This window comes from Chanodichthys erythropterus, chromosome 10 (genome assembly GCF_024489055.1).
Source record: "Chanodichthys erythropterus isolate Z2021 chromosome 10, ASM2448905v1, whole genome shotgun sequence".
NCBI classification, from domain to species: domain Eukaryota; kingdom Metazoa; phylum Chordata; class Actinopteri; order Cypriniformes; family Xenocyprididae; genus Chanodichthys; species Chanodichthys erythropterus.
The window spans coordinates 50,118,543-50,145,846 of NC_090230.1; the positions used below are offsets into that span (position 1 = coordinate 50,118,543).

A 27,304-nucleotide genomic window follows, 5' to 3' on the forward strand; every position below is an offset into this window, starting at 1 on the left:
CAGGTTCAGTTGAGCTTGGGCAATGTGCATGTTGGTCCAGATGATTGCATCTTCTGAAGTCCTCGCAGGAGTTGGCGCCAACTCCTTTCTGACCTCTTTCTGGCAACTTTTTCTGACCTCTTTATGAAGTTTTTGAAGCTTCAAAGTGGTAGTTACAAAGGCAGTCTATTAAAGGAAATCTGACAGCAAAAATATCTTAATTTGTGTTCCAAAGATGAACAAAAGTCTTACGGATGTGGAACGACATGAGGGTGAGTAATTAATGACAGAATTTTCATTTTGGAGTGAACTAACCCTTTAATACAGATTTGGCTATTGACAATATTTGTGGCATGCACCAAAATTAATTAACGAAAGTAAATTTTTCATTTAGCCAAAATAAAGTTTAGGTAGTTAAATTTGGGTAACTGAACTGAGCATGCTGTTAAGGGTGTTGTGTTTTCAAGTGATAAATTAAAAAGTAAAGTTGTTTGAATACATTTTATGTTCCGCCTCTCAATATTTCAGCTGAACAAATTTTATCTATTGCTACTTTAGCATCCTTTTTGATCACACTGTTGACATGTTTACCTGTTGTAGCTTATCAATGTTGTGTGTACAAAATAGATGTTGATGTTGTCAAATGTGTCACCTGAGCATATCTGATTCAAATTTGAATTTTCTCTTTTTCTTTTTTTTGGGGGCATTTCAACAAAATATATTTTGTTGCCAAAATTTCAGTGTATCACTATGGCATGCTGTCAATTACCAGAAAAAAATAAGGTTTTGTCCATCAGTTTGTAAAAATAAACAAAACTCTATATAGTAAAGCACTTGGAAGTCTATGGGACAATATATTCTGGACAGGTTAAAAGCAGAAATCTGAAGCTGTTTGTTCTTGTGTTGATTTTTTATTCCAAAAGTGTAAGCTGAAAAGTTTAAATCAAACTAAATTACTTTTTACTGTTAGTGGCAGAACAATGTCTATGAATGTAACTTACTGCACATACAGTTTTCTCCAAATAACCCTTGTGTTATCATTGTGCCAATGTGAAAATTACCATATTTACCAGGGTTACTCGCTATAGGAGGAAGTGAAAGATCACACCAGTCTCATGTTAACAGGTATAAATGTCAAAGTCTAGTGCCTGTACTTTCAATAACGTGTGTATATTTGAACTTTTCTCCATGTATAATGCCTTGGCAAATAGACTTCATTACTGTAAATGTATTTTTTTGCAAACTGAGGGGCAAGTTTAAATAATTTTCTATGGTAATCAACAGCATGCCACTGATGCTGCTGATAGAGCTTAAAGGTGCAATAGGTAATTCTCTTCAGAAACATTTTTCTTGTTATGCTGGTTGAAATTTTTATTTTTATGTTTTCAAAGTTACGAGCAAACTACAACATCCACACCTTTGGTGCATGGATTTGTAAGGCCGCCACCACCAGATGTTTCAACCATTTGTTGAGTCACGAGTCTTGCTACAAACAATGGACTAAAACGTCTCGTTTCCTCCTTCAATGAAAATACCCTCAGTGTCCCTGTGGGTATTGTGCATGCTGTCCTTAGCATGAAAGATATTTTTGTGTTGTTCCTTTGCTTGATATTCTGACAATGTTTACATTGTGTAAATGTGTATTTTTGAAGAAATACTATCACCTTTCTGGTTATAAAGATTTACTGTACTGTAAAGTTTTCTCACCAGTGAATGACAAATGATGTAATATAATAACATTGTCTCTGGTTGTCTCGCTTCTGGTCTGTGTTTTGGAGGAGGCGTGGCAGATGGTGATTTCAATGCTAGCAGGATAAAGCTAGCATTTTCCTAGAACACCTATTGCACCTTTAATATGTATTGAACCCGTACCATTCCTTTAAATATGCTTATATGGGATTATTAAAGAAGTTGTTGACCACTTAACCCTATTTTAAATAACTTGCGACCATTACAGAGTAACACTCACCTCAATACTGAAATAACCTCGATCCACATAGTCTCCCAAAAATAGATAGCGTGTGTTGTGCGGGGAACCCCCCACCTCAAAAAGCTTCATCAGGTCGAAGAACTGCCCATGGACATCTCCACACACTGAAGATGGAGACAAAACACAGTAAGACAAAAACTTGAAGTTAAAACAACAACACCACCAACAGGGTGACATCATTGAAAGGATGTGGCCAAACTGAAAGCTTTGTGGAAAGAAACAAAGAAATATCAGACATTATGTACATGCAAGGAGGTCAAAGAGGTCATCGGAAGATGGCAGGAAAAAAATTGGTAGCATAAATGCTAGAAACTAAGGGTGCACTAATCTTAAAACCACTAAACAGCGCACAAATAGTAGGCCCACTCAAAATAGCAGAGTGAAAAATATCAATAGTGGCCACCACAAACAGGATGTGGCCAAACCAACATCATTTCCGCTTAAACCTCGACAAGGTAAAAAGTTGTACAAAACAGCAGGCACCATCTTTATTATCCACGCCACAATTTTTCTGTTTTTTCTTGTAGGCCAATTATTACACACATAGCATGTGTTATGAAAAACATGAGTGTGCAAAGGGGGGTTGAGGGGGGATAGATGTGGATAGATGTGCCCATTTATATCCACACACCTGTTTGTGTGTTTGCTCGAGTGTATGGCGAGTGTTGGGGGTTTCCTGTGGCCTCCGCTGGGGAATTAAAGTGTGGGGGTGTGTGAGAGAGAGAGAGTCTAGGATGCAACTGTTTCTCTGACCTTTATAGAGCAGCCACATTAGGTTGCTGGGGAAGACTATCTCCATATGAAAATAATCATGCACTTCTCGCTGGCTTGAGGATTATGTCGGGGTCAAGACTAAACCTTAAAGATTAAAGATGATATCAGAGATGCCCGATCAAGTAACTGCAGAACCTAGAGGCTACTTTTATAACATTCTTCACGATAAGAACCAGATCACTGTGAACCAACAAACTAACTCTGATCATGTCGTTTCTGAGGAAGCAGGCATGTGGGCGAGTATCGTCAGCAGTGGGCATCACGCTTATCTGTGAACGTACGGCATTAGGTGTAGTGAAGATCCTGCGAGAACCACATCCTGGATGTAAATGCTGGTTGTGAATCACGACAGGTTTGTAGTGTCGCCACGCAATGAGTCATCAGAACAACCAGCAAACGGCTGAGTGCGCAATAGCCTACCTGTGATGGGGGCCTCCACTTCCAGCATGCACTTCTCGTGGCGGAGGATGTTGGCGCCGTCGTTGATGATACGTAGGGCTACGTCCTCCTCCAGGCGGCCCTCTTTCACCAGGTGGCTCTTCAAAAGCTCCACCTTAGGCTTGCCGTCCTCGTACAGCTCTTTCATGGTGAGCCGCGTCGTAGGAGGGTACGGCACCGCTGCGAGAAAGAGGAGAAAGGAAGACCAATCCTTTACTCTTGTTAGTCATAGGGAAACCCTGCTGGCAAGCATTTGATACATTTGAAAAAAACTAAGCAACTAGAAGATGACAATATGTGTGTTTTATAGCAATTTTGACTGTACAAAATAGATTACAGCTTTGTGCCAGAGCAATTCAGACCCCATATTGATTTGGAGCTACCTGTTAGAACATTGCAACAAATGTCTAAATTTAAAGCAGCATGTTTACAGTCACGACCATGCAGAGTTGATAACAGTGTGGTGATGTCTCACAGTCTCTCATAGCATCTGCTGACTGCGGTGTCTCCAAGTTAAGGAAGTGCAGCTCCTCCACAAATTCAAAGCCAGACGGTGTGTGATAAAAGTACTGAGCCATAAGCAGAAGGGTGTTACTCCAAATAAAAATATCTCATCCCAAGATTTTCTGAACATGCCACTTTCAGGCTTCCATCCAAAGTAAATCAAAGCTTATATAAATAACTAGATTTTTTACATTTTCAGAACCTGAACCAGCCTAATTATACAAGATTTTAAGACTAATTGTTGGAAAAATATGCAGTTTTGTACATCACTAGTGCTTGCCTGTGCAAATGTCGCCACAATGATGCTGGGATGTTCTGGGTAGTTGCCATGGCACTGCTGTTCTGAGTAGATGCTAAGGTCTTTTGAACAAGTCGACATGATTTGCTTTCTCTGCGTTATCGTCCACCAGCCAAAAAAACGTACAAGCAATAACAATAAGCCACATGATCATTCATGGCCACAGAACATGATTAAACTTGCTAATGTTTAATTATGGACTTTGAAAACACCACACCCTAAAAATGTCATGATGCAAGGGTGTTCTGGGTGGCTGCCATGCCATTGTTATATGGTTGCTAAAGTGTTCCAAGTTGCTGCTAGGTGGCTGCCGAAAAGTGCCCACTCCAAAGTCCATCTTTCGTTTATTTATTTCTTTTCTTCTGTTTTATCATCCACTAGACAAAATTGTACAATAAGCCACACAATTTTAAAGTATCATCCTTGTCAATAGCACAAATGGTGCAGGATGAGTTTAAGGGTGTGTTCACACTTGTTTGGTTCAAACCAACAAAAAAAACAAACAAAAAAAAACAAAAAAAATACTTGTTTGGTGCGCACCAGGGTTTGGATAGCAACGGTCACGCTGCACTAACAGAGCAATCACACCAGGGTTTGTTTTAATCAAACCAAGCATGCCAAGTGTGAACACACTAATATTAAGGACATTGGATTTTTAAAACTCCAAACCCTACAAACAATGCATGATTCCCCCCCACAAATTAAGATAATTTTGATTAAATTCGATGGCTCAGTGAGGCCTGCATCGCCAGCAAGACTACTCCCTTTTTCAATGCCTATAAAGCTACTAAAAACATATTTAAAACAGTTCATGTGACTACAGTGGTTTAACCTTAATATTATAAATTGATCAGAATACTGTGTGTGCCAAAAATAACAAAATAGTGACTTTATTCAACAATATCTAGTGATGAGCAATTTTCAAACTATGCTTCATGAAGCTTCAAAGCTTTACGAATCATTTGTTTTGAATCAGTGGTTCAGAGGCAGAGCACCAAAATGACATGATTTCACTAAACGAGGCTTCATTACGTAATAAGTGTTTTGAAACTTCAATAGTTCATGTAACTTTGAGTCTTGTTTCGATTCAGTGGTTCGAAGTGCGTATCAAACTGCCAAAGCTTTGAAGCTTCATGAAGCAGTGTTTTGAAATTGCCCATCATTAGATTGTTGAATAAAGTCACTATTTTGTTATTTTTGGCACACAAAAAGTATTCTCATCGCTTTATAATATTAAGGCTTAACCACTGTAGTCACATGAACTTTTAAATGTTTTTAGTTGCTTTATGGGCATTGAAAAAGGGAGTGTTATTGCTGGCGATGCAGGCCTTACTAAGCCATCGGATTTTATCAAAAATATCTTAATTTGTGTTCCGAAGATGAACAAAAGCCTTACAGGTGTGGAACGACATGAGGGTGAGTAATAAATGACAATTTCCATTTTTGAGTGAACCAACACTTTAAAAATCAGACCAATTCGTGATTCTTCTGAACTCTAATCATGAAGTCTTTGTAGGTGACTATGTGAATGAGATGACAATTGACATCGGCTGCAGGGCATGATTTGCACTTAACTGGTTTGGAAGAGGAAAAAAAAAAAAAAAAACCTAATTACTTAACTAAAACGATACTTACACATGATGCAACACCACTAATTAGCATTGCTTCACTTTAACTTCTTTCCCTGAATACAGGCAAATTAAACTGATGTGTGAAACTTCATGGTTGCAAGACGACAAGCTATTACTCAATTCATGACGCTAACTGAAAACATATAGTTTGCAATAAGGTTGTCTGAAAGACGCAATGCCAAGCTGCCTGCCAGAAACTAAAAGTGAAACATATGCACGGTAATAACAGTTACCGTTATTGGTCAGAATTTGGGACTCTCCCACAAAGCTATGTGGGTTATCAGAACACATATGGCCACAGCTGGTCCCATCCCTTCCCCCAACCAGCACGCACAGGCCTTGTTAAGACGACATGAAGCCCTTGCCGTCGTGGAGAAGACAGCTTAAACAAACCCTCGACAACCAGGGGGTGGGATTTTACATTCAGACACCGTGCGCATGGGCGAGCGCAGAGGCAGGCAGCATGCAAACAAATGCCTGCTGGAATTGCTCTGCAACCCCCCGAGCCTTAAGCTATTTTCAGTTGCAGGAATTCCACAACATTCAAACCAGTTTAAGAGGAGTGGGGAAGTTCCGTCCTGAAGTTAGGGTGGGGTAGAAGGCCAGCTGTTGGCATCGATATGGAATCCTCTCTTCTAGGGTCACAGGCCAGGTTGGCACGACTCGCTCTCCAGAAGAATGTGGGTCTGGCCGACGGCCACAGCTTTCAGCGCTGGGACCACAGGCATGATAGACCACAATAAAGCTTCAAGCTCAGATGACTAGAAACCTTCCAGGCACTAAAATAGTGGAATTAGGAGTAAAGGATCGATTTGGGTTTACAATATCAACTTTTTCGATGACTTCAGAGTCTGCTCAGGTAGAAACCATCAGAGGGTGTTGGTTTTGTCATATGCCAGAATGAGGAAGAGAAAGACAGTGAATCTTTCATGCTTGACAGAATAAAGGAAGAACACCTGCTCATTTGCCTGTATTAACTAAAGCAGTAACAGGGCTATTATCTGGCTCGAGGGTTGAGTACACCCTTCTGCAGCAATGGCAGTGAAAATGTGTAACCTCTCAGTGTGGTGGATTTGCATGTGAAAATGAAGCCCTCAGGACGGGAGGGGGATTTTACTATCAAAGTACCAAAATACTGTATGCATGAACTCAAAACCCAACCCAATGAAGGCACACTTAAAAGGAGGTTAGTTTTCAAGAACAAAATCACACAGTGCTTTAGCACTTGGTCACTTCATAGCTTTCCAACCATGAAAAGAGTGTTATGCCTTCAAAGACGCATTAGAAACAAAATTGATTTGTTTCTGTAAACGTAAAAGGGATAGTTCAACCTTTCATCATTTACTCACCCTCATATTGTTCCAAATTTGTATGACTAACTTTCTGTAGAATATAACATTTTGAAAAATCTCCCCAAACTTTTTGTTCACATAATGGAAGTCAGTGGGGTCCAACGTGTTTGTTTTGGACCTCATTGACAAAAAGATTTGAAATATTCTTGAAAACATTCTTTTTTTATGCAGATCTAAGCAAGTTAGTGGGTAAATAACAGAATTTTTATTTTTGGATGGACTATCCCTTTAAGAGTCATTTGGACCAGACTGCATGTATATTAATAAGGAAGCTAGAAAAGGCGTAACTTCCTGTGTCGGCCTGATCTGTGGTTTTATCACACCAACTGTCTTTTTTTTTTTTTTTACTGATATTAGAGAACATTTTAGGTAAGAAATCTCATGGACTTGTTCTGGGCAAGGATGATGAGAGCTATCTTGGGCGGTAGAAGCAAACCTAGAGAGAGGCCATGGTGAGAGATGGGCCCGAGGTTCGTTAATCATGCATGAGGACAGAATAATTACACAAGCAGGGTGACGTTGACCTGACAGATCTAGTTTCTATCTGTAAATAAGCCAAAAGGTCAAAACATCAAATTCACCAGCAGCCTGACAGGGGTCCAAAACTTTATAGCAACAGCTGCATAACTCATTTCCAGACGACATGCATTAGATGGTGATAGGATTTCAGGGTGTTGATTAGAGATGCACCGGTCAACCGGCAATCAGTCAGAGTTTGCCGGCATGTGTTTGGAGAAAAAAAAAAAAAGTTCAAATTGATGACCATTTTTTTTATTTTGGCCAATCTCGGTTCTGAACTTGTACACAAACTGCATTGCAATAATTTCCTAAAATGTCATTTGTGTGGAAACATTAAAGTCTGTACATTAACACAGGCCAGAAACAGGACATGCTTAAATCAGACGCAAATAGGAGAGGAGAGCACAGACGTGCCAGGAGAGAAAATACCGTACCTGGCAAAGCAAGCTCACACTATTCGCAAATCTCATGAATATTGAAGAAAAAAAAAAAAAGAAAAAAAAACTGAATGTATCTCTGAAGGGAACTGACTGTTTTGATGGCACTTTCTTTTCCTCTTACCTCCGAATAATGCTCATTAAAGTAGTGTTTATAAGCGCAGCGCTGCTGTGTACAGCCATAACCAAGGAAATGACGCGACGCCATGACACGCAATGAAAGGTATCCTTTCCATGAGTTTTTGCCTTAACTAGCCACAACGCAGACACACGAAGATTGCATTTTAGAAAATGTTTCTATTTTTCTGTGACGACGCAGCTGGAACACAACCAAGTATGATAATGATAACCTCAGGTGCTGTTTATGTGCTTTGTTTAATGTTAAAAACATCTAATGTGAGTTTGAATATCATTTTGTGTGTCTTTTATAGCCATACTGAAAGCAACAATGGACAATTCACCTCAGATCTGCAAAATAAATAAAAGGAAAGAATGTTTAAACGGTCAACTCATTGTGAACACACAAGTGTATTCTATGACAAATATTATTTCAGTAACTCAGTATTTTTAATAATGGTGTAATATTCATGAATTTGATTATGTACTCATCCATTTCCTTGCGAGTGGTGCCGTGCACTTGCGCGAGAGCCCGCCCACTTGCTGTTCTGATTGGCTGTGGTCTTTGATTTTGTTGCATCTCGTAGTCATGTCACATATGGTGTGGACAGACAAATTGCTTGTCGCTGAAATCTTATTTCATCGCATCTGGTTAGGACAAGGTGTAAGCGCCATCTACTGCCAGAGAGTGAATTTGCATTTTCATTCAGTCCGTCTGCTGTTTTTGTTTTGTGCAGTTAAGTTTTATGTAGCATAATTTCACAAAACTAAAGTTATACCATTATGTTTTTGCTTTGAATCTAGAAATGTACAATGCAATTTCTTTTTTTTCCTTTTTTAAACTGCTCATTCTACATATGGCATCTTTGTTTGGATCATGATTAAAATGCAGTGGTTGCTTCTTATTTCAAATGGCTAAAGAGATTTTTTAAAGCCAGTTTAGCCTGTAATAGAGTAAATAAACAAATACATTTCAGCAACCGGTATCAGAAATGGTCCATTTGCTTGGCCATGAGAAATCATGATTGTGCATCCCTAGTGTCAACCACCAAAAAATACTACAAAAACAGCAACCCAACTTGAATTTCTCTTTCATGCTAACCTTTTTAAGCTTTCAACTGACTGCTGATCCATGTTTAAATACACAGCACAACAACTGCTGCACTGTCTGCCGTTCTCAGCAGGGGAAAGTGAGAAAAGAGTTGCATGGAAATGTCTAGCAACTAATCAAAGCTTTTAAAGGCACTTAACCTCATCTTTCCTCCGCCTCCGTCGTATTGTTCCAAGCATGGCTCGGCTGATGAGTGCGGAGTAGAAAAGTGCCGCTGCAATCCTTGATTCCCCACGCTCCGTGCTTTAGCTGTGGGAGGACTCATCAAGACACGGCCTTGGCGAGAACCTCAACTCCCACTCACCACTTCAATCATGCTGGAGTTCATTCTCACAGAGATTATAGTCCTTTTAAACAAGCTTTAGTCGTTTTACCTTCCAAACACAATATTTTCTGGACGAAACAACAGGCAAGCATTCCATCAACAAGTTTTTTTAATTTTTCTTTTTACACTCGAGTCGACTGAATTCATCCTTTATCAGCAAAAAAAAAAAAAAAAAAACTTACCCAGAACATCTCGAGATAATATCAGAATACTGGTGCAACAGTGCTCAACACTGATTAGAGTGCAGAGGTCAGGCTCTGGAAGTTCTGTTTATTTGTTAATAGTTTATTGTTTACCTGAAAGAAATAGACAGTATAACTTATAAACCTTTACAGTAGTGTTGTCAAAAGTACCGACTTCAGTACTTAGTCGGTACTGAAATTTTAAAAACGTGACGCTTTGAGCGCTGTTGAGTGGATTCGTAAACATTTCTGATTGGCATGTTGTTTTCACGGCTCATCGGATATGTCTGTGATAGGCTTCAATGATCAACGCTGTAAAAACGTTGTGAATAGTCATCAATTAATCTCTTCACTAAGTGCTTACACAGATACACACGGGAGCGTTTGAAAGCAGGCGTCTATCGCGGATCGCTCCACTGTTAGACGCCTGCTTTCAATCGCTCGCGCGCCCACTTTCAAAACGCTTTCAAATTCAAACATCACTGATCATTGTAGCCAATCACAGGTATATCCTATGAGCGCATCAACACAATGGCCAATGAGAGATGTTTATGAATCCGCTCAACAGCGCTCAAAGCGTCACGTTTTTAAGATTTCAGTACCGATAGGTACCGAAGTCGGTACTTTTGACAACACTACAGACAAACCTACTTTGAGTTGCGAGGTTGTTAATCGATGCCATACGCTTTTGTTGAAGCCATCCGTTTGCATTATTTCAACTAACTTTTAAAATAATCAAGTTTAAAGGCTGAATTTGTGGTGAGAAACTACATTACCCATGATCCTCTACAGATATTTTGTGTGTATATTTTGCAATAAACAAAACGGTTTCTAAAGATTTATCAACAACATTTTATATTTTGTCCATTTTTTAAATTTTAAAAAGCCATTCGCAATGCTTCATGGGATTGTAGTTCTCTCCCCTCACTAAAGTCTTGTACCTTGTAATCTTGTACTTTTTTTGTCTAATTTTTAAATACTTTTTCACCTTGTGCCTGGTTCGTTGTTAAAGCGTTATAAGCCATGAACCAAAGACTTTTTAAAAATCCCTATGGGAAAAATGAATGGAAAAATAAATACTTACGGAATCAACTCCACTGAAAAAGTGGGTGGGCACTAAACAACATTTGCATCATTCCACAGACAATGTTCCCTCTCCTCTGTCTTGTTTCATTGAATAATTCTCAAGATTGAATCTTCGGCAACATGGATGTCTGGCCACCGTGGCCTCAAATAAAACATTTTTCAGACAGCCTGCAATTAAGCATACGTGTAGCATAAAATCCAGGTGTTGGAGTGCTTAAACTGAAAGGAGGCATTCAGTGAAACCTGGAACCAATTTGGAGCTGAAATGCTCCTGTTTCTGCAAAACGGGGATCGCAGATTCTAGACAGAAAGAGGCTTCGGCTCTTTTTAATGAGGGTTTTTTTTGTCTGTAGCGATTTAGATCTCTGAATGGTCTGACTTGGGAAGGGAGATGCAAGTCATTACGGATCCAGAACTAGACTACTAAAGAGCCCAATGCTATCAGCTCATTACAGAGGCCATCTAATTGAGCCCGATCAGCCAAAACACATCGAGCTGACAGCAGCACATAAGAGACTGAGAGGAAAGAACACACTATATATGTCAGCGGACACACTAGTTTTAATCAAAAATAAGTCCAAGTTCCCCAGGTGCTACTATACCCATGAAGCCACGGACCTAATGATCCAATTAGTGTATTACTCTACTGTGTCTTACACCTTTGACATAAACTCCCACGAGCCCTTGATAGGGAGCTGATGCTTAAATGCATCACCACCTAACCAGGGGTCAATCCTTTCTCGAGTTAAAAGATTATTTGTACAAGGTTAATTGGGATCACACAGATAACTTCAATTAGTTTAGTTCTATCTCAGTCAAGAGAGCAAGGTAAAGTGATAGTTTTTTGAGCACAGAGTTTTCTGAACTCAACCGTCTCAAGATCGCTGATGTTGCCTAAACCCCAAGGAAGGATGGAAGCAAGAGGATGAAAGCAAATGTGTAACAGTAATGAGAATTAATGTTAAAAGTATCAGTGTTGTGCATTTAATGCAAGTAAACCTCTGCGGTCTTTCTGAAACAGCAAGTGCCTTTTAAGCCCACCAAAATCTGTTAACATTAAAAAACAGTTAGAGTAATCCCTCATTTTAAGATCTATGTGTCTATTAAGTTTTATTTATTACATATACAGTAAAAAAAAAAAAAAAAGATTTATATTTATGTATATCAACTGTAACTGGAAAGACCACCAAAATCAGATAAATCAATACATACATACATGATACAAACATACTTTTTTATCACTGAGATATAGTAATAAAGTAATATAGTATAAGGGTATTCCTGTATCATATATCAGTAGTAACACCTGCAATGCGAAGTAAAATGTTTTTTTTTTTCCCTACTTGAAACGGCTTTGGTAGTTTCAGTTGCATGAATCACATGGACTTTGCATATTCAGACCACTTTGAGTACCATGCGTTCCCACTATTATTTTTATAATGGTCTAATTCACTAAGAAGAGCTTTCCTTCTGCGTAATGTTTACACACTACCGCTTAAAACTTCATTGATCTCATTTAATTCATGTCAGCTCATCCCATGCAGCCTGAGCCAACCTGTCAAATTAGCCATCAACATGTGTGTCATTAGTGTTTCTAAGTTATCCAAAAGTCAGTCAACACAACATATGTCTTCACTTGCTTATATTTATACTACACATAAACTGAATGTCACCCATCAGCTACCAGACCGTGTTAGCTAACACAAAACCAGCAAAACTGAATAAAAAAAAACTGAATAAAAACGTGCGGTTTCACACAGAAAATGTACCTTTTACGAGCCGTTCGGTGGTGGATTGTTTATTCTGCTCCTTCCCCGACATCCTTGAGTGTTTCTCGGTGGAATAATTGTAATTCCTCCTTGTAGCTGAACCCAGCTAGTCGCGTTAGCCCGCTAGCTCGGCTAAGCTACTGACGTTTCAGTTCGCGAGGAAAGTCCTGACCGCTCCGCTATAAAAGCGGGGAAACGGAGTCAGGGCGTTCGTCCGGATCGGCTTGTTGATATGTATGCTCAAGCGGTGGGGGAAAGGGGAAGGGGGAGCCCACTGTAGCGGCAGAGTTTTATTTTCTGCCGTGTCTGTCCTTCGGGTTTGCTCACACAGGCGACCCAGCTGCTGTCAATTTCTCTGAGGGAGTAGCGATGTCCGATTCGTGAGCGAATCGTTCGGTTGAGTCGGATCTTTTCAGGGAATCGTTTGAACCTGTTCATAAATCCTGTCTGAACGGCTCGTTGACGAAAAGGATTGAATCGGTTCTTGAGTCAACAATTCAACGACTCATTGAACTGCGAACCGTCCCTTTTAGACATGTCCGATTCACAATAAACAGAGAACTGATTAGTTGGGTTGATTTAATCAAGTTAAGAATAGCATAGCTATTCCTAATAAAATGTACTGGACAAATGTTATGATTTAAATGTATTTTATCAACTTTTCTGTGTTAATTTAGACAAGTAAACACCCTTTTATTAAAACTCGTAATAAAAAAAAATCGTAGTAATTCTCATGGCTTAATTTCAAGGTTAGACAAAACATAAATGCCACGCGGGTGACGCAATCACCTCATGACGTAAAAGAATCGCTAAATTGGTCGCTGAACCGGTTCTTTAAAATGAACTCTTCAAAAGAATCGATTCCAGAAAATGGCTCAGACTTCATCTCTATGAGGGAAAGAAGGCGGGGGAGTCTGAGCGGCGCGCGACAATAAAAAGGCTGTGCGCGAGATGTTGCCAGTTTTTGTAAAGCGACCGCAGTGGCTTGTAAATAATAAATATGTAATCTGGTTTGTTTTTATTGTAACGCTCACGTTCTGCGCCTCACTGTTTTGTCTTTCTTGTTTGATCCACTGAGTCGTCCTGACTCCCTTCTTGCGGATTAAACTCTAATCCACCGTGCAAACGGATTTCCTACAACATGGCGGCTTGTGCTCAGCACACATATGTTATTTGTGGGTAGTGTAGTTTTTAAACATACATCTAGCGATACCTATATGAAGTCAGTTATATGCATCGCTATGAAATTGTCCTCTAGGATAATCCGATGCTCTTGATGCGATTGTTATATCCAGTACAATTATAATGAAACACAATGAGGAGGTTAGAATTATGAATTGGAGATCTTTCAAAAAGAGTAATCCAGCATTGTCACCCAGTGGTCAAATAGAGAAAAGTCTGATTTAATGAAAGTCTGTTTTATTGTTCAGTGGTTTATAAACCTGACTTGAACGATAGATATGTATATATTTATTTATGTATAGCCTGCTGATTTTTTACCAACTTCTCTCATGATATAGCGTATATGTAGCACAGCAGATTTATAAGGGTCCAGACTTAAGCTATATTTTACTACCCCATAATAACATGAATAATGTGGTAGTAAAATACACCCCCGCCCCCCTGAATGATTTTGTTATTTTAGCCTAGTAGTCATATGTTTGATGTAGGCCTATGGGAACATTGGGAAGTTTTTGAAGCCAAGATTCATCCCCAGAGGGCGACCTTCTACTACACAGAGAGCTCTGATGTTAAGCATGAACATATATGAGCAAGACGTTTTTGCTTTAGTGCTTAAATAGTAATTGTAATAATTAACAAAATAGACTGAATAAACTGTCCAAAATATGTTATCATGCTGGAACATTAGTTATGGTTATTAAACATTTTTAATATTATAGGCTATAGCAACACACTGCAGACCCTCTGTAAAAAGATGTGAGAGTGTTTTGGAATTGGATCGATGAATTAAAACTGACAGAACTGCTTCTGAATTAGGCCTATATTAGTTTTATTTAGCCTGTCTGACTTATATTGTTGTTATTATTATGGTAACATTTAGCCTATAATAATAGCCTAATACCTTTAATAACAGGCCTAGATAGATTAGGGAGACCGGGGATGGTTGTAACACTTTTTGATTCAGCACCTATAACTTGCTGAATTTTTTAGCTTGAGTTCTCAAACTTTTATACAAAGTAACCACTTTTGTTTACTACAAATGGAACCAATTCAACCCTCTACAAGAATATCACAGACCATGTGAGTTCATGTTAAATACGTGGTGTTCCTGCATGCTGGGGTAGCAAAAACACATGCATACCATATGATATTGTTCAAAAACAGGTTTATTGAAATAAAAGAACAATGTCTTCTACTCTCTCTATGACAGTGCGTGTGTGTGTGTGTGTGTGTGTGTGTGGTATATTTGTCTACTAACAAATTTACGTACACTTAATAAAAACAGGCTACAATGTACCCGATTAAAGAACATCTTACATCTTTAAGTCTAACAAAAATAACATGTCTATATGTGTGTGTGCATGTGTATCTATGTGTGCATATTCTCAATCAGAGTTACAGTGCTGACAGATGAATGCTGGTTAACCTGGATTGCAGGCTTGGTGGGCCCAGAAACTGCATAGGGCGCATTTCAACCAAAACTCATCAGATTCTTCACTTAAAACACTGGCGGAGACACCTCTGTCAGTCTTTCTTTTCCATGTCCTAGTCATTCTGTAAAAACATACTTAGTACAAGAAAATACTTGTATTAAAGACAATGGCTGACAGGGCCGGGGATGGTTGTAACACTTGTGTTACAAGTTACAACCACATCCCCACCCCTGCAGCCATTGTTTAGCTAGCTGTATTACCATATGGTTTGAAATTAGCAGGGGGAAAATGCATCACATCACATTGCTTAAGAAACTATTATTAAATCTAATACAATTTTATCTGCATTAGTATACATACTAAACAAAATAAAGTCTTGGTCAAAATTTTTACTTTCTTACTATATATTCTGAATGTGCCTGTTTCCAGCCTTGACAATCAACATGTGGGATCGGATAGAAAGTACAGTAGGAAAATAATCAAGTGATCAAATGACTCCTATCTTGTCCTTAATGGGTGGAACTGATAGTGTTACAACCATCCCTATGCCTATGATATTTAATATTAGGCTAATATAGAAAACATAATCCTTGACGTTGCTATGCAACAAAAATAATCCATAGCTACGCATTTATATCGAAGCTTTTTCTATATTGTGGCATAAATCAGGACTGGAACACTGTATCGACCAATCAGAAGACAGAAGTGGAAATGTCTCTTATCGTCGTAGCCTATTTTAATGAAACATATAATAAAGTTATTCTTAAACGTTTTGTTTAAGTGACGTTGGTTGAAAGCATATTTTTAGCTAATATTTTTATGGAAAGAGTGTTATGCGCTAGCGTCTGTCAGGGTTCACCGTTCTTCACAGAGCGGCTCTCAGAACTCCTTATAGCTCGTATTTTGTTTCTCCCCTCAGCGGAACGAGGCTGAGGGAGTTCTCTGTGTGTTTCTCGTCACTCTCCTCGGGTGTGTTTGATTGTTTGGACCACTGAAGCCGGACTCGAAAAAGTCGTAGGCACCATGACGTTGTTCACTGTCCACTTCAGGCGCGCGGAAGGTTTATTCACTGTCAAAATATCGATACAGTGATGTTCACGACACATGGGGCTGAACTGGTTTTGGGTTCCAGAGAGACCGAAATCGCCTTTCTCAATGGGACAACTGAGTTTTCCCCCACTGTTATAACCACAGCGGAGCCCAAAAGTAATGAGTCGTGTGGGGAGCAGCAGACTCCGGACTTGGACTTGACTAAGACAGTGATCATTGGGGTGATGCTGAGCACCATCACTGCGGTCACTGTGATGGGTAATACTCTGGTTGTGATTGCGGTGTGCGTCGTGAAGAAACTCAGACAGCCGTCAAACTATCTGCTAGTATCTCTGGCTATCGCTGATCTGTCTGTGGCAGTGGCCGTAATGCCCTTTGTCATTGTGACCGACCTGACAGGGGGCGTCTGGCTGTTTGGGGAGGTTTTCTGCAATATCTTTATTGGGATGGATGTCATGTGCTGCACAGCTTCAATAATGACATTGTGTGTGATCAGTGTGGACAGGTAAGTTCATATGAAGAGTTCAAGATTCTTTAAAGGTTTTAGTTATTTTAAAGAAATTTGAATTCATATGCAGTTCAGACAAATAGCCTTTGTTGGTGACACTTTGAGAATTCTAACAAACGTTAGTAGATTTTACAGATCATTAATGTGCATTTAAAAATTGTTGTATACTGTATATATGTTTGGCTTTAGCCAAGATGTTATGGTTTTCAAATAATCATTCAAAAATATAAAATATTAATATTTTAATATTATAAATATAAAATATAAAAAAAAATTAAAACACATTTATTTAAAATCTATATATTTATATAAAATCTATATAAAATCTAGATATTCAGTAAATTGTAGCTATTATGTTCTTGTTATGTTATGGTTTTCAAATAATATGCAACAAAATAATTTTTCAAAACCCTCCAAAAATATAATAAATTGTATTATGTATATCCTTGGCTGTAGCCAAAAAGTTTTTCAAAAAACATGCAACAAAAATATATAAATATATATATGTATAACATATTATGGATATTCAATAAATCAATTGAAAAAGACCCTATATAAATAAAACTTATTATTATAACTTATGAAAAAAATATTACAAATATAAATGACCCATACTGTAAGAAATATTCACTAAAAAATGTGACGACATGCTCCAATATCAGTGTGAAACCCTGCCGCAACCTGCCATTCCTTTAAAAAAAAAAAAAAAAAAAATCAAATATTAATTTTAAAAAGTCTTAATAAAAATAACAAGTTAAAATCTGAACTTGGGTTTTATGAGCTTTTGAAAAATATGATAAATATAATTTTTTTATTTGGAGGATAAAATCCACAATGTCGTGATTTTAGAGAGTTTTAAAAGCTCATCAAATGTAAAGTATGGAAGTGATTGTATTTTGACTATTTTTAAACCTTATCCCCGGTCTTCTTTATAATTGAAAGTACATGAGCTACTGATTAGATAGTTAAGCATTGCATAATGTTTATTAATGATTTTTCGAAAATTGAAAAGCGTGTGGAGTATCCATTTATTCATTTTCATTAAAAAAATCCTCAACCACTAGAGTAAGCCTAAATAAATAAAATGGGCATTAAAAATGCTTCCATGTCATTTGAGGCTGGATGAACTAGACTTTGAAGCTGCGTCCTGGTGTTTATGCAATTTTGATGGTGCTCTTTGATAAAGTTCTGAGCTGGAACCCCAGGAGGTGAGTACTGCATGCTGGAACACCCTGCTTGGCCTTTTTAATTCAATTAAATAGTTAGGTCCTTTCACACGTCTCAGTGATAAGCGCTGGCCTGATAACATATCTGCTGCCTGAATGTTTCTGGCATTCGTGGGACAGTGCAATGTGTAAATTTAGATGCATGGAAGTAAAATAACTTCCGCCTTATGGTGTCTCTGTCATATTTACTTATTTTAGTGTATATATATATATATATATATATATATATATATATACACACACACACCATTCAAAAGTTTGGGATTGGTAAGATTTTTAATGTTTTTAAAAGAAGTTTCATCTGCTCACCAAGCCTGCATTTATTTAATTAAAAATACAGTAAAATCAGAAATATTGTGAAATATTATTACAATTTAAAGTAACTGTTTTCTATTTGAACATATTGTAAAATGTAATTTATTCCTGTGTTGGCAAAGCTGAATTTTCAGCATCATTACTGCAGTCTTCAGTGTCACATGATCCTTCAGAAATCATTCTAATATGTAAATTTGCTGCTCAAGAAACATTTATTGTTTACAATTGTACAAAATATTTGTGTACAATATTTTTTTTCAGGATTCTTTGATGAACAGAAAGTTCAAAAGAACAGTGTTTATTTGAAATATAATGTTTTGTAACATTATAAATGCCTTTACTGTCACTTCGATTTAATGCATCCTTGCTGAATAAAAAATATTAATTTCTTTAATTTCTTTAAAAAAAAAAAAAATTCTTACTGACCCCAAACGTTTGAACGGTAGTGTAAAATGTTACAAAAGCTTTGTATTTCAGATAAATGCTGTTCTTTTGAACTTTCTATTCATCAAGGAAACCTGAAAAAAAAAGTACACAACTGTTTTCAACATTGATAGGAAATGTTTCTTGAGCAGCAAATCATCATATTAGAATGATTTCTGAAGGATCATGTGACAATGAAGACTGGAATGATGATGCTGAAAATTCAGCTTTGCCATCACAGGAATAAATTACTTTTTATAAATATGAAATAGAAAACAGTTATTTTGAATTGAAAAAATATTTCACAGTATTTTTTTTATTGTATTTTTAATTAAATAAATGCAGCCTTTGTTGTGCAGACAAAACTTCTTTTAAAAACATTAAAAATCTTACCGATCCCAAACTTTTGAACGGTAGTGTATACACACACACACACACACACACACACACACACACACACACACACACACACACACACACACACACACACACACACACACATCGATCAGGCATAACATTATGAGCACCGTCCTAATATTGTATTTGTCCCCCTTTTGCTGCCAATGCAGCCCTTACCCATCGAGGGATGGACTCCACCGCTGAAGGTGTGCTGTGGATCCGTTAAATCCTGTAAGTTGCGAGGTGGGGCCTCCATGGATCAGACTTGTTTGTTCAGCACATCCCACAGATGCTCAATCTGGGGACTTTGGAGGCCAAATCAACACCTCAAACTCATTGTTGTGCTCCTCAAACCATTCCTGAACCATTTTTGTTTTGTGGCAGGGCACATAATCCTGCTGAAAGAGGCCACAGCCACCAGGGAATACCGTTTCTATGAAAGGGTGTACATGGTCTGCAACAACGCTTAGGTAGGTGGTACGTGTCTAAGTAACATCCACATGGATGGCAGGACCCAAGGTTTCCCAGCAGAACATTGCCCAAAGCATCACACTGCCTCCGCCATTTTGCCTTCTTCCCATAGTGCATCCTGGTGGCATGTGTTCCCCAGGTAAGTGACGCACACGTACCCGGCCATTGACGTGATGTAAAAGAAAATGTGATTCATCAGACCAGGCCACCTTCTTCCATTGCTCCGTGGTCCAGTTCTGCTCACATGCCCGCTGTTGGCACTTTTGGTGGTGGACAGGGGTCAGCATGGGCACCCTGACTGGTCTGCAGCTATGCAGCCCCATACACAACAAATTTTGATGCATTGTGTGTCCTGACACCTTTCTATCAAAACCAGCATTAACATCTTGAGCAATTTGAGCTACAGTAGGTCGTCTGTTGTATCGGACCACACGGGCCAGCCTTCGCTCCCCACGTGCATCAGTGAGCCTCGGCTGCCCACGACCCTGTCACCGGTTTACCACTGTTCCTTTTTTGGACCACTTCTGATAGATATTGACCACTGCAGACAGGGAACACCCCACAAGAGCTGCAGTTTTGGAGATGCTCTGACCCAGTCGTCTAGCCATCACAATTTGGCCCTTGTCAAACTTGCTTAAGCCCATTTTTCCTGACATAATATATATATATATATATATATATATATATATATATATATATATATATATATATATATATATATATATATATATATATCAATAGATTAGTGAAATAATATTTCAAAGAGGTCATATCAAGCGGTATAATTATTTTTTTTTTCAAATTATTGATCTGTTTATCATTACACACTCTATTGAGTAGCTGATAATTTTAATTAATTATTTTTTAATTTTAATATTTATTTATTTTTATTTGTTGGATATTAGCTGTTTTTCTTAAGCACTCTTCCTAATTGTTATTATTTAAACAGTATTATCCAATGACCTTTCCTCACTTGGTTGTGGGCTGAGAATTCCGCCTATTTTTACAAAAATCCTTTCAATCACTTTATTTGATGAGTGACTGGCCCTGTTGCAAATGGCACCCTAAACCCTCACCTTTTTTCTCTGAGTCCACACTTCCATAACGTAATGCCGCTTTGACTTCCGGGTAAAGTCCTCTGCGTAGCTCACAGACTTGCAGGCTCTCCAAAAGTGTGCATTGAGGGCAAAGGGGGCGCTCGAGAGCACACTTCTGAAACCTAAAATGACGAATGGGACACCCTACGGTCTCGTGGACTTAATGGACACACGGACGCAGCGGCCACTGTATAAGTCCACAAGACTGAAAGTGAACATGAAGTGTGCTATTTGGGACAGGGCCTGAGATTGCAAGGCTGCAAAACAGTTTGACTCACAGCCCTAAGGATGGGACTACTTCACTAACCTTTAAAATTATACCGCGAATAGTACATTTTGCAAGTGCTTGAGATAAATAATTCAAGGATTATAGATGCCTGTGGAAATATTCTCTTTTAAAGAGATTTTGCAGCTTTGTGAAAAGTTTTCTCTACAACTGTAAGTCATCATTTAAAGGGATAGTTCACCCAAAAATAAAAATACTGTCATCATTTATGGGCCCCACTTTCTTCCATAGTATGAAAAAAAAAAAAAAATTACTAAGTCAATGGGGCCAATCAATTGTTTGGTTACCGACATTCTTCTATATAGGCCTATATATATATCTTCTTTTGTGTTCAGCAGAAGAAAGATTCATATAGGTTTGGAACAGCTTGAGGGTGAGTACCGGTCCCTGGGTGCACTGTCCCTTTAAGGCTTCATTTAGAAGACGAATGCAAAAAATTACAAAATACCAACTAACCAACCAAGGTTGGTAAATTTGAAAAGATCCTCTTAATAAAACTATTCACAAAAGGCGTTTGAAGTTCAGATGATACTGAAAGTACAGTTGTCCCCTCAGAATATTTATTTCTATGTTTGTTTTCGACTACTGCTGTTCTCTCAAATTAATTAGCTCTGATTCATTTGACAGTTCAAGAGTGCCTTTCATTACACATAACTGAATGCTGAGGTGCAAATTCAGTAATATTGTTATTACAATCCTGCCATATTAAGACCTTCAACTTTGCTTTGATCTGTTTTTTCGCTTTTGTCTGCCCATCATGCATCAGATTCAGACAATCAGCTGCTACAACATAATAACTGGTTTCCAAAACCTACTGAGCTGCTTCGTTGCATTGGCGGCTGCCTTCTAAATGAACATCCTAATTGTCATGAAATCTCATTTGGAATGCTACAAACGGCATACAAATGGTGCTCCGCTAAGAAGACTTGCATTTGATTTCAGTTGCAAATGATTTATGATTGCAATTTAGATTGCGATTTATAATTGATGTTAGCATGTTGTTAAGCTGACAGTGCAAAACTCAATTAAGCATACAAAAACACTACGCTAATGTTATCTAAAACTAAACTATTAAATTAATTTTCGTTAACTGAAATAAAGCTGAACTATGGAAGAGGATTAGGGCCAAGCAATAATAAAAAAATAAAACCATCTCGAGATTAAATTTGTTAAATTTCGAGAAAAAACTCGTTAAATTACGAGAAAAAAACTTGTTACATTTTGAGAAAAAAGTAATAAACTCATTAAATTATGAGAAAAGTTGTTAAATTACGAATTTGTTCTCATAATTTAATGACTTTTTTCTCGAAATTTAACGACTTTTTTTCTCATAATTTAATGAATTTGTTCTCATAATTTAATGACTTTTTTCACGTAATTTAATGACTTTATTCTCAACATTTTATCTCGACTTTTTTTCTCGAAATTTAATGACTTTTTTTTCATAATTAACGAATTTGTTCTCATAATTTAACAACTTTTTTCTCATAATTTAATGACTTTATTCTCAACATTTTATCTCGACTTTTTTTCTCGAAATTTAATGACTTTTTTTTTCATAATTAACGAATTTGTTCTCATAATTTAACGACTTTTTTCTCATAATTTAATGACTTTATTCTCAACATTTTATCTCGACTTTTTTTCTCAAAATTTAATGACTTTTTTTTTCATAATTAACGAATTTGTTCTCATAATATAACAACTTTTTTCTCGTAATTTAATGACTTTATTCTCAACATTTTATCTGGACTTTTTTCTCAAAATTTAATGACTTTTTTTTTCATAATTAACAAATTTGTTCTCATAATATAACAACTTTTTTCTCGTAATTTAATGAGTTTATTCTCAACATTTTATCTCAACCTTTTTCTTGAAATTTATCGAGTTTTTTCTTGTAATTTAATGAGTTTAATCTCAACATTTTATTTCAACCTTTTTCTCTAAATTTAACAACTTTAATCTCAAGATGGTTTTATTTTTTTATTATTGCTTGGCCCTAATCCTCTTCCGTACTGAACAAATAAAACACTGGAACTGCCTTTTTTGTGACGGACACATTGGAATCTTCTTGTTTTTTCCCCTTTTGGAACTTTTTTTGTTTTGGAACAGAAGACTTAAAGGTATTTCAATCAGTTTTGCAACAGTAAATGTTGTTTGTTGCAGCAGCGGATGCTATGCTATGATTACATCACTGCCCAATGACTGAAGTACTCACACACTTAAAGTTCTTGCTGATGACGCATTCATTCATCTGTCTGTCTGAATGAAAGTTTGTTAATTTAGCATTAGCTGCTTTTGTTTGGTGTACTGTCTCTAATGACCGAATAATGGCATTCAACTTTGGTTCAAACATTTTGTAACTACCAATGTCTGTCCTTGCAGTCTGTTGTAATCCTTTTGCTTTCCATTGCTTGTATGGCTCTCAAAACAGTTCTGATTCATTGAGGGTCACAGCAACTTCCGCTCATTTGTTTGACCTGCCACTGTTAGCATCAGCCGCCTAATCTTGAGAAGTGCCTCAGACTACATTGTTCATCTCACAACCCACATATGAACCGATCCAGTTATTACTTCCTGTTTTCTGAGAGGCTTCTGCAAGTGCTGTGTTTCATCCAGTATGACAGAAACTGGAGTGTAGACAGTACTCAACATCAAAAGATGTCTACTTTGCTGATTTAAGCTCTTTGATAGCATGATGACATGAAGAGGCTTTTAGATATCTGCATATCATGAGTGGTGCTTGCTAATACAAACATCACTAATACTATTGCTCATATGTAGGGTTATTTGAACTTTTTTTTTAAGTAAATGAATGAATAAATGAATGATTCATTTTTTACCTTTAAAAAAAAGTAGCTTTTTAGTTTTTTATTTTTGTAACCTCCAAATGATATGGGTAAATAGTTTATATCTTAAACTAATTATGTTTTAATTGTCTGTAGAATAGAATTAAATAAGCTAAAGAGGGCACTTTAGCATCTAATATGAAATGTCTTCATGGTTTAGTGATTTATTTGGAGTTTCTGTGTAGGTGAATGAAAGGTTTTAACTACCTTAAGTGTCCGGTCCAATAAGTGTGTCTCTAAGCCCTTCCTTGATCAGAGGGATTCTCATGCGTGAAATGAAAGCTTTTATTTTTAGAGGTGGGCAGGGGGATAGAGACTTTCTGCTTTGGTAAAGAGAAGCCAATGTACCATATTATACATTCAAAATGTAGACCCATAGAACCTTTAGTTGCGCTTAAGTCTCTTGAAATGCTCACTGCAGTGAAACAGATTTTGATGAAATCAGATTTTGATGAATGAAAGCAGTGATTTGTGGGAAATCTCTAGAGAATGTTTTTTTCCCCCCCATTTCACAGATTTAAACTCACATCACCAAAGCTCAACATGTTGGATCACAATAACCCTCAAGCCACAACTTCATAGGTGCGTTTCAGTCTCGACAATAATGATGTGGACAATGAAATAAATTAGAACATCTGTAACAGAGGCTATATTCCTTTTTTCATGTCCTAAGGTACCTATAAACACTATTACTTGGTGACTTGAAAGGACAGCGCAAAGAGAGATGCAGTAAGAATTACTGCTAATGCAAACATTACATATTCATAATTATGGGAGTTCTTTTTGAAAGCTTTTGAAGCCATCTAGAGTGAATACTCTAATGCTGTCTGAAACTTTTTGACAAAGCCATCACATTGAACATCTTGATGCAAGTTTAACGCACACATAGAAATGAAGATTTTTCCCCTCACACTGAGTGCATTCAGAAAAAATTAACAACTGATTGTGAACCCAATCAAATTATGTTCTTATATGTATATGAATCCAAAAGGAGTGTCTGAAAAACTGAGTAGGTAACGTAAGTCACGTGACTTGTGCTGTCAGTCAATTCACTATTCAGAATCTCAGCAATAGTATGTCATCAGGTACTTTACGCCTAATGTTTTATATATACTGTGTTTTTGGATTTACTACACATTTCACATACTGTTTTTCACCTATATGGTAGGGGTGTAGGCATATTTGGACACAGGGCCAGTTTGAGCAAGTTTTAAATATCTTTAAAAATATCTACTTTTGTGGACTGGGTTGCTTGATTGGATAGTCTGACATGCCAAAGATTTAGCTGTGAACATGATGTTTTTCACTCAGTTTATTTACGAAATTCAGGACAGTAGGAATTTCTTGGGTCTGGTGCTTTTGAGGTATTTTTTGCCATATCTGGCATATTACAGGGTAGGTGCGAGATCTTTTGGTTCAGTCGTTTTGTGGAATGCAGTTCTCTGCTAAAACGTCAAACATGTCAATTGAAGTTACCTCATTAAACACGTTATCCTCTGTTTCTGCAGATACCTCGGAATCACTCGCCCTTTGACCTACCCAGCGAGACAGAATGGACAGCTGATGGCCAAGATGATAGTCGGCGTCTGGTTGGTGTCGGCATCCATCACTCTACCGCCATTTTGCGGATGGGCTCAGAACGTCAACACTGCGGGAGTGTGTCTGATCAGCCAGGATGTGGGTTACACCCTCTACTCCACCGCTGTGGCCTTCTACATCCCAATGGTGGTCATGCTTTTCATGTATTACAAGATTTTCAAAGCTGCCCGCAAAAGTGGGGCCAAACACCACTTCGCCGCACTTCCCCCAATTCCGTTGGCCTGTCCCGAACCAGCGTTGGCTACCGTAGAGGGGCTCTGCATGCAAGGGATTAAGAACCCTGCAGCTACCGAGGAGTTTTCCACCCTCTCCTGCCTGTTGAACCGCGAACGCCGGAGCGCCTCGATTTTCAGGCGTGAGCAGAAGGCAGCCACTACTCTTGGGGTGATCATGGGAGTTTTTTTGTTCTGCTGGTTGCCGTTTTTCCTCTTCACCACAGCACGGCCGTTCATTTGCGGGCTGCTCTGCAATTGCGCCCCCGTCTGGTTGGAACGGGTACTGCTGTGGTTGGGCTACACCAACTCGCTCATGAACCCTTTCATCTACGCCTACTTCAACCGAGACCTGCGTTCAACTTATAAAGACCTGTTACGCTGCCGTTATCGAAACATCAACCGGCGACTCTCGGCTATGGGAGTGCACGAGGCTCTAAAACTCTGACTGCCCACAATCTGTATATGGTGCGAAAAATGTCCTCTTAAAGATCAAGAAACACAGTTAGGATGGAATTCACTGGGAATCACAATAAGTCAGATTCATCAAAACATTTACTATAACTTTACCTAAACATGCCTTAACCCACATTTTTTAGAAACTCCAAAACATACCTATAAATATAACTCACTGCAGTTTCCAGCTGATATGAACACTAGTAGCTTGGTACCTCACCTGGTACATCATTACACTTGTGAAGTGGAGTGCTTGAGAGTCTGATGAAACACATGTAACAGAAAAAGACTTGTAGAAGCGAGCTAAAATGGCATGGTTGCTTCAGCAAATGTGTTCTTATCTCATGTTTGCCTTTTTTAGCACTATCAGTTGTGTTTAGGAAGGGTGTTGCTAGACCCGTATTACTGAGCATGAGCCCCAGTGAAATACTGCTGTGCCCCTGTAACACACTGATAAATCCTCATCTATCAATAGAGATTACAATAAAACAATCATAAAGAGCGCTGGATGAGGCAGATACGATCCTACAATCCGTGTTTAATTTGAGCCGGTGTCCTGACATCTTGACAGAACACCGGATTCTGTTCTGGAAAATGTCAGATTTTGGATTTTTGCATTCGTTTTGCATTTTGCATTTGTTTTAAATGATCTGGCATTAACAAGTGCATTACATGGTGACAGTGCATACATGTAAAAGACAGAGCGATCACACATTTATGCAGATGAATTTGGAAGTTGTATTATGGCCCTCATCATATATATTTTTGACCAATCTGCTTTCTTAAGTACAAAATCACTCTCATTGGTTAGTGCTTACTACTAATTGTTTTGTGCACAGTAAAGCGTAAAGTTTGGAGAGAGAGTATATTCCTGACAAATGATTCTAATAAAAATAAGTTAAAATCTGCAAAATGTCAAAAAGACAGTCAAGCTTGTTTTCATTTTCCATATCCACGAGTAAAGCTGATTGTGTTTCTGATCAAAAGAGATCCCGAAGATGGAACTGCTAATACGAATCAGGACACGAGCAATGGGTGTTAGATGTAGTCAGAATCAGAAATCGATGTAATGGAAGGCAACAATGTCAAAGGTGAGGAAGAATATCCGTGATCAACGAAATAACATTTGGTCTCAACATATCTATATACATGTAGTTAGGGCTAAGCAGAAACCTATGAATGCTGTGCCAACACCGCTTAGTGACGTCATTATATGTTCTGGGAAAACTGAAGCTGTATGGTCAGTGTTGGTCACAGTGACTTTTTACTGCAATTATTTGGCAGTT

At 37.9% G+C, this 27,304-nt stretch overlaps 2 protein-coding genes across 3 annotated transcripts in view; one reads left to right on the top strand and one right to left on the bottom strand.

The window, feature by feature from the left end:
• Window positions 1-12,986, bottom strand: part of ppp3ccb (protein phosphatase 3, catalytic subunit, gamma isozyme, b) — a 39,217-nt gene extending 26,231 nt beyond the window's left edge. The window contains exons 1-3 of one of the 2 annotated variants that reach the window (XM_067398072.1): window positions 12,513-12,986; window positions 3,164-3,361; window positions 1,949-2,073 (exon numbers count right to left, since the gene is read on the bottom strand). In XM_067398072.1, coding sequence (XP_067254173.1) covers window positions 1,949-2,073; window positions 3,164-3,361; window positions 12,513-12,564 — 375 coding nt within the window. In that variant the 5' untranslated portion in view covers window positions 12,565-12,986. The remainder of the gene's footprint in view (window positions 1-1,948; window positions 2,074-3,163; window positions 3,362-12,512) is intronic. The other variant, XM_067398071.1, reaches the window with a different exon arrangement.
• Window positions 12,987-16,218: 3,232 nt separating this feature from the next.
• Window positions 16,219-26,010, top strand: LOC137028811 (5-hydroxytryptamine receptor 7). Its single transcript, XM_067398073.1, has 2 exons — window positions 16,219-16,682; window positions 25,260-26,010. The coding sequence occupies exons 1-2, from the start codon at window positions 16,219-16,221 to the stop codon at window positions 26,008-26,010; spliced, it is 1,215 nt and encodes a 404-aa protein (XP_067254174.1).
• The last annotated feature ends 1,294 nt before the right edge of the window (window positions 26,011-27,304 follow it).